This window comes from Marmota marmota, unplaced genomic scaffold (genome assembly GCF_001458135.2).
Source record: "Marmota marmota marmota unplaced genomic scaffold, marMar, whole genome shotgun sequence".
NCBI classification, from domain to species: Eukaryota; Metazoa; Chordata; class Mammalia; order Rodentia; family Sciuridae; genus Marmota; species Marmota marmota.
Window position 1 is genome coordinate 33,332,449 of NW_026000240.1, and position 8,621 is coordinate 33,341,069.

General features: G+C 42.5%; 1 protein-coding gene across 1 annotated transcript; it reads right to left on the reverse strand.

Annotated features, from left to right (window-relative positions):
- Positions 1–423: 423 nt before the first annotated feature.
- Iqcf3 (IQ motif containing F3) lies at positions 424–3,337 on the reverse strand. Its single transcript, XM_015486770.1, has 2 exons — positions 3,233–3,337; positions 424–816 (listed from the first exon to the last, which is right to left on the reverse strand). Exons 1-2 carry the CDS (start codon positions 3,335–3,337, stop codon positions 424–426), a joined length of 498 nt encoding a protein of 165 aa, XP_015342256.1.
- Positions 3,338–8,621: the final 5,284 nt, after the last annotated feature.

Genomic DNA, 8,621 nt, shown 5'->3' on the forward strand with positions numbered 1-8,621 from the left:
TAGCAGATAGAAAGCAATAAATAATGAGAGAACAAGGTACCTAATGTGAATATTGTTGCTATGGGCATTTATGAAGAGGTACCCAGAATCGTCAGGAATTTAAATCCCAATTCCTTCCAATTACAAGTTCAGAAAACAGCAACAATGCTGGGGTTGTCAATGGGACACCTGATCTGCACATATGCAGTCAGCCTTGGGCAACAATTTCTTGGTTTGAATGTGGAACCAGACCAAGAAGGCGTCATAGGAACTTGTGGGGGGTGGGGGTGGAAGAGATCTCTGAATTGAAGACTTTCCCCAAGTAGAGGACAGGGTAAAGCCTGAATCCCTGAGGTCCTCCTGGTTGTGGCCATCAATAAGAATCACAAAATCAAGTCAGACATTTATTGAGGCACTGGAGCCGATTCTTGATGCTGCAGGCGTTTAGATTGATACAATTTCAATGTGGAACTCTGGTTCCTTGGAAACAGCTTTACTTGGTACCTGCAGAACTTCATTGTTCTGGAAGATAAGGTTGCTCTCTGGGGTCTGGAACTCAGGGAGATTTTGGACCAGTTGGCAATATTGACGGCACTGCCACATTCGAAAACAGGACTGGAGCTTGACAGCTGACTTTTCCTGGATTACATACAGCCTCAGAAGTAATTTCTGCTGCTTATATGCCCGCCTCAGCAGGATCATCCTCCACCAGCCCTGAATCATCCAGGCCCTGAGGGCAGCGACAAGCAGGGTCCGTCGTACCAGGTGGCCACGCCACCAGGCCTGAATCTTCTTAGCTGCCTTAATCCTTCTTTTGCGGTGTTTTTTAAGGCGCAACTAACCAAGCAAAGCAGAGGATGTCCAGTGAATGTGTCACCGTCAAACACAGGGCAGTTCTCTTAATAGCCCTTTTGAAACCTGGTGGTTCTGAAAACCCCAGAAAGCTGGGTAGAGTTTGGCCTCCACTTCTGTCTTATCCATGGGTGTGGACATACCTGTTCACCTTCTAAGCCACAGAGTCCTCATCTATGAAATGGGGGGTATGCTTGCCTTGTGGATTCACAGGTTCATGGAGCCAGGGCAAATACTTTCTGATCCAGAAGTCCCTCTGCAGACGTGAAGACCCAAGGGATCCTCACAAGGAAGAACCTCTGCATTTATGGGCTGCATCTCAGTTCTAACTCAGCCTGTCATGCTGCCTCCTACAGCCTCCTGTGGTGCCACAGCCCTCTGGGGTCTTCCCTTACCTTGCTTCTGTGGATGTCTGCTCCTGCCTCTCTGTCACTCCCTGTCCTTCACCTGCCTTTCCATTTCTCATCACACTGTGCCACCTTCCATATGGTCTGTGCACAGTTCACCCAGGATAAGAGGGGACTTAGGGGACAGGAGAGCAATGCTGAGCCAACCCTGTGGGAGCAGAGATGGCTCCTCCACTTCTAGGGACCCTAAGGTGAAGAGGGGGAATCAAAGACCTCTGGTTTTCTCATGCTTCTTGGTTCCACCTACCTTCTCTTGCCTGTTGTTCTCAACTATGTGTATTTCTGGACCACATTTCTGCAATCAAAATGATGAGGGGGCATAGGTGAGGACAGCCTCTGCGCAAAATCCCCACAGCCCCAGGGCCCCATTTTTTTTTTTCCTGGGCTTCCCTCTGACATGGACATTTCCCCATCCCTGGGGCAGTGAGTCTGATAGAGTCTTACACAAGCTTTAGAGCCCATGGTGGGGGGCAGATGCTCAGGTGGTCATCCCCCGCTGGTGGCTTTTCCTCTGATCCCATCAGGGACAGGATGGGTGGTGGAGGAGATGGCCATGATGTCACAAGGGCAACTGTTACCCAGGGACCAGGTTGTTTTCTTCAGGCTTACAAATAACGAATGGAGAGAAAACACCTGCCCATTTCCCCTCCTTCCAGGGATAGATGGGAGTCCTCAGGGACTGAGTCTGCTCTGGCCCACGGATGACCTCTCTGGTCTGTCCCACCCTTGGACTCATCCTATCAGTCACAAGCAGAGTAGTCCATGTTTTCACAGGAAGGAACATGGGGCTCCCCACTACTCTGACTCAGGCTGGCTCCCCATTTCCCATGCTTTTCTACCATGGTGCCCTTCCTTGGGAGGGGGAAAGCCCTTCTTTCAGTGGGTACCTCATTGATTGTGGAGAGTGAATAGGGGTCAGAGAAACACTCCTGAGGTACTTCAGCCAATCTCTACTCCCCTCCTGTCTCGGCTCAGCTTACCAACCTGTGTTCCGTAACACAAGCCCTTCCATTCTGTGTCTGAATCTTCTTGGGACAGAGAGATTTTTCCAAAGAGAAGTCACTGTGTATGAGAGCACTTCCCCAAACACTGTAGAGTCCTCGAGTGATGGCAGTGGTCATGTTTCAAGGGCCGATTTATACTCCAGCCTTCTGCAAACCAGTCATCTCTGGCTGTTTCCACTGCCACTTCTGACTGCATTTCCCAGCCGAGACATGGCCTCCTCATTCAAGACACTATCACCTTCCCACATGGAAGGAGAGCTGGTGGCTTCTGTCCTTCCTCAGACAACCCAGTTATCTCCCTCACCTTCCCATGAGGAGATTTGAAATTGAGGTCGGATCATGATTTCGTCTTTATGTTGTTGTGACCATGCGACTGTGACTGAGGGCCATGCTGGGGGCACATTCCAACTCCCCATTGTTTCCCGCACAGCATCATGAAATCCCTTTTCATGAGGACAATGTTGACATGTATACAATTTGACAGAACAGGCACTGACTGACCAGGGACCCACGACCAGCATATCTCCTGTCTTCTGCATTGATGAGTTAAGATCCCTGTCACCTCCAGTGATTCTCTACAGCACCCTGCCAAGATCAGTGGCTTGTTGATGTCCCCAAGCAGCTGTGGGAGATATCTTCTAGGGTACACATCCTGCGTGGCCCTGCTGACTCATAGGACAGGTTACTACTGCATACCACTAGGTCTAGACCGATTGCTTTCCACAATGGCACCGCTAGCCTAACCTGTGCCCAGCTTCCTGTTTTTTTGCTGAACATATGATATTTTCATATGTGTTTCTCTGAGGAGGGACTTGACACTGTACCTGGGCTCCAATCCTGGCAGAGTCTCCTGCAGGCTGAATGCACGTGGGCAAGTCTTCTGGGCTCTTCGCATCTGTCTCCTGCCTCATGAAGAGACAGCACCACCCTCTTGTGGGTCTAGGTGAACTCATGTGGGTAAAGAGCCTGGGTGGTGCTGGGTCCTGGTACCTGCTCAGTGTCTTCTAGCTCTTTTCTTTGGTGCATATTGGCCATTGGCGTCTCTGTGTCGACTGGCCCATTTTGTCTTTGGTCTGTTTTTCTACTGACATCCATTTTTCTTGTCTGACTTCCTTGGATAAAAGTTTTGCTAATACCCTTTGCCAGATGGTTCTCTGACTTTTACCTTTTTCGTTTTTTGTTCTTTCATTCCACAGACAGCTTTAATTTTAGTTTGAGGTCTCCTAACACTTAACTTTAATTTTAATATAAAAAAAAAACTTCATGAAGCTAGTTTTAAAAATTTACTCTACATTGCTCACAAGTAAGTAAAAAAGTAAAAGCAACTGGCAACCTCCTGCCTTATTTCCTCCCAACAATTTCACCTATGGCCGAGACAACTGCTTTTAACTTTTATACAGTCCTGTGATTTACCTCAACTACATGCTCTATTGAAAATTTTTAATTTTCTATCTTTGTTCTCCATGGTCTTCTTTCCATGCCAATAAAGACTTACCTTTCCTGCCTTTCTCCCTCCTTTCAGTATAATTATAGCCACACTTTTTAAGGTAAAATTAGTAATTAGTGTCACCTCACTGTGATCATGTATACTGTTCAAGGCTCAACAAGGGTATATTTCCATTCATGAACTTCCCGTTCTTCTTGGAGCTAGTGATTACCTTGTTTCTATGAATTCTTCCCCAAACTATTCACAAACTTGTTATTGGAATAATTTCCTTTTTTCCTGGAGCCCTGTTGCCTTTCTCTCATCCGTTTTAGCTGCTGTACTGCCATGTCATGTTTCTATAGGGCCCCTCACCATTTTCTTTCCCTCTCCTGGGAAGACCCCCTACTATGAGATTCCACATGTAGCAGGTTGGATTTCATCCAGGATGCAGAGCCCCTATAGGATAAAGGATTACTGTAGTAATTAGACCTTATTCAATTGTGCCAGCAGCTGAGAAGAGAAGGTCTGGAAGCACAGAATGACAGACCAAGGAAAGGCCACTGGGCAGTCCAACAAAGCCCTGTTGGGTGACTTAGTTGGAACTTCCAGACGAACCAGACACATCTAATCCCTGATATGACACTGTGAAGTGGAAGGTCCGGAGAGGTCCAGGAAAGCTTTGCCTAGCTGGGTACGTACTCAAGCATCATGTGGTTGGACTGGGGTGCATTTGGTTAGTAGGCAAGGAGAAGACATGGTTGCAGAACTGGGAAAGGAATAAAAACTAGAAGGGTCTGGACATATTTCTATGTGTATCTGTCTCCATTCCTCATTGCAGGAATGTCTTCTGCCTCCCAAGTCTAATGCAAGTTCCCATCTTCCCACTCGATCCCAAAGACAACAGGGACAGGCATTCTGGAAAATGTAGTTTTTAAACAAATATTTTCTCATCCAGGGTGGCAAGCTTTCTGTTAGATTCTGATTTACTGTTTACGCTAAGATCTTCACTAAGTGAGAGGAACACAATCTTACATACCAGGTCTCCCTCTTTTTTGGATGTCACATCTAATTCTCATAGAGCAAATTCATATCATTCAACTCTATGAAAGCTTCCCAGAAAAGGGTGCATGGATATAAATTAAGGATACTTGCATGTCTGAAAATGACTTCTTTCTACCCTCAAATCTGATTGGTGACTTTATGAAGTATCAACTTTCAGATGGAAAGTTACTTTCCCTCAGAATTTTGAGGACTTAATTCTAATTTCTTTTTAAGTCTTATTTTAATTATCTGTTTCCTTTCTCTCCAAACTCAGACCTATTTTTTTCCTCTCTGGAAACATTTAGGAACTTCTCTTTAACCCTGTTATGAAGGTTCAGAATGAAAAATATAGAAATGATATCTTCTCCCTCCCTCCCTTCCTTCCTTTGCACATTCATTGTGTTGGACACTTGATTCCCTATTGGTATAGAAATTCATATCATTCAATTCTGGGAAATGTTCTTGTATTTATTTCTTGATAATTTCTACCCTTTAATGTTCTTAATTTTCTGCTCTTAGAAATTCTATTAGCCAAGCCAGGTATGGTGGTGCACAGCTGTAATCCCAGTGACTTGGAGGGCTGAAGCAAGAGAGTCACAAGTTCAAGGTCAGCCTCAGCAACTTAAAGAAGCCCTCAGCAACTTAGTGAGATGCTGTCTCAAAGTAAAAAAATAAAAAGGCTGAGAATGTGGTTATAAAATACCAGTAGTAAAATACTCCTAGGTTAAATCCCAGTTGTTGTTGTTTTTACCTCTTCTGTCCCCAGTGTTATTTTTTTAAAAATTCCTTTATCTTTGTTTTTGTCTCAATATTTCATGTTAGAAACTTTATACAAATGTTGATCCTTGGTTGCCTATTTATATATAAGACTTAAGTAATGACATTTATATGTAAGACTTACTTCAGAGAAAGTCAACAAACTTGGGTGTAACTTTCTCTGGTGACATTCAGTATAGGTTTGATAAGGCAGAGAGTTAGGTTTTGCTTCCGATGGGAATCCCAAGTATCTATAGTCATTAATTCTATTCTTTGGTGTTTCTGATAGGTCATGTTAACGGCCCTGTTTTCACACCTTTTGTTATTAGACTTTTTCTTCCCCAAAAGAGATGGGATAGCTCTTTCTGTATCTTTGGTTACATACGTGACTTGATTGGCCAATAGAGTAAGGTGGAATGGTTTTTGGTGTGCAAGTTTGGGCTTGGCCTTGAAGGGTTTTGCATATTTACCTTTGCTCCTTTGCACTTCTTCCATTGCAAGATAACAGCTTGCCAGGAAGGCTGGGTGGGAGCAGGAGGATGAGAGTCATGGGGAGCACAGTTTCCCCGGCTAAGCTGCTGCAGCTTATATAACATGTCACTGGAGCCTGGAAGTTTTTATATGCAGCATTAGTGTTGCCATATGTGACTTAGTTGGCCTTACCCTTTCTGCCTGTGGAGGCTCCTTGGGAACAGGACTTCTAAAAGGCAAATACGTCTAGAAGATTGTGGTGCAAGGTCATTTTCGTTGGCTACAAGTGGTGTCTTTGGAACCAAAGAGAGCACTTAGCTCTTCTTAAAATTGAAGGTGTTTATGCCAGAGATGAAACTGAATTCTACTTGTACAAGAGATGTGACAATGTGCACAAAGTGAAAAACAACTCAGGGACTCCTGCACTGCAAATAAAAGCCAAACAAAACCTGGATAATCTGACCATTGAAACAGTGGTGTGGTTCAAGTCAAATTCAGAAGTTATCTTCCTGCTAAAGCCATTGTTCATACAATCCTTGTATGTACTGTGCTCCTTAAAGATCAGAACTAAAGAAAAGTAAATAAACAAAAGTGGATTTGTACTTTTGTAAAAAAAAAAAAATGGATTTATTCCCCCAGAGGTCAAAATACTCCAGAGAGTGAGCCTAGAATTTTGGACTAGAGAGTAGGAGAGTGACACTTGACTAGAAGCCCTCAGGATGGGGTTAGAGGACTCTTTTTTTTTTTTTTTAAAGTCTGCACATTTCCACTTATCGCCTGTTTTTTGTATGGTGCTTCACCCATGCCCTCAGTCATGACTGAACTCTCTAAGTCCAGAGGCCGTCTGATTCAATGTGTGCAGAAAATATAACTTTCTGTCAGGTTACCCCGCTGGAGGTAAGAAGGAAGAAAAGAGTGAACCCAACAAATCCATAAATAAATATTTATTGCACACCTCAGATTCCTCAGAGGTGGTTACCCCCCCTTTGCACACTATGTTATTCTTGTGGGTTTTGTAATGCATTTTAGTGTGACTGAACATATTCCTTTCCCTTGTCTGTTCTTCAAAATACTTGCCTATAGCAGACTTTCATTTTATATGAATTTTTTTGCATCAATTTGTTAATTTCTCAAAACTCTAGGGTTCACTTTAATGTTATTTTATTGGAGTCCATATTTAACTGATAAACTTGAAGATAATAAATATATTGCAATATAAAGTTGTGTCAATGAATATAGTATATCTAATTATTTGCTCTCTTTTATATATCATTCTGAGCTGTGAGAAAATATGTCTCATAGAACTTCTTGGACATGCCCTTAAAGAGAAAGAGTGTACTTTAAATTTGCATTTCTCTAATTGCTAGAGATGTTAAACATTTTTTTCATGTATTTGTTGAATATTCATATTTATTCTTTTGAGAACTGTTTATTTCTTTAGCCCATTTTTGATTGGGTTATTTGTTTTATTTATGTCAAGCTTTTTGAATTTTTTTCATATTCTGGAAGTTAATGACTTATTTGAGGTGTGGGTGGCAAAGATTTTATACTTTGTTTAGAGACAGGGTCTCATTAAGTTGCTTCGTGCCTCACTTTTTCTGAGGCTGGCTTTGAACTCACAATCCTTCTGCCTCAACCTCCCAAGCTACTGGGATTACAGGTGTGGGCCACTGCACCTGGCTAGAAGGAAGATAATTTCTTAACATGTTCAATTGTATCAAAAATTATAGAGGCTGGTGTTGTGGCTCAGTGGCAGAGTGCTTGCCTAGCATGTGTGAGGCACTGGGTTTGATTCTCAGCACCACATAATAAATAAATAAAGGTCCACTAACAACTAATAAAATGTTTTTTAAAAATTATAAATAAAACTAAGTTTCCTAAAAAAGAAAAAAAGAGAAACTAATAATCATGGTTCTTGTCTGTCTTTCTTGCAGTTGATTCACTTGCGGATATAATTATTACATTTGGAACAGTCATTATTGGATCATTAATTGACCTTGGACATGAAGGCAATACAACACAGAGTAGAATGATTGCTGGACCAACTTCCTCACCCTGTGGAGAGTCATACTGAGCCTGGAAAACCTACTTCTGTTTCAATGTGGGAAAGAGAAATAAGCATTTTGTTTAAACCACTGTAACATTAGTTGTGCATTCAAGTCACTTTAATCCTGATATAGTAAGCTCTGCTGTGATTATCAAAGAAGGGGGCCCCAAGAACAGTAGACACGTCATTGCCTGGAAACTTCTTAAGACCCACATTCATGGGTCCCTGGCATGTGAAATAAGAAATGCCTGTGGCAGGGGGTTAACAAGGAGGGTGGAGTGTGATAGACATCATTATTCAAAGTACATGTATGAAGACACAAATTCGTGTCAACCTACTTTACAGACAACCAGAGATGAAAAATTGTGCTGTATATGTGTAATAAATTATAATGCATTCCACTGACATTTTTTTAAAAAAATTAATAAAAAAGGGAAAATATAGGAAGCCTAGAAAATAATTCTTAACTGATTTATACCACATAAAAAAAAATAAGAAATGCTGGTTTGGGCCCAGTCATCTGCTTTCAGAAGCCTTCCCCCAGGCTATGGTGTACACCAAAAGCTTGAAAAGTACTTTTCTTATTCTCTCTGATGCAACCCCCACAACAGGATCTCCCTATACAGAGATTGTCTGCT

Excerpts from the sequence above, each read along its gene's own strand:
- Iqcf3 (XM_015486770.1), bottom strand. The coding sequence starts at position 3,337 with ATGGATGTCAGTAGAAAAACAGACCAAAGACAAAATGGGCCAGTCGAC. Across the intron at positions 817-3,232 it reads AGCTAGAAGACACTGAGCAG|TTGCGCCTTAAAAAACACCG; the intron begins GTACCAGGACCC and ends TTGCTTGGTTAG.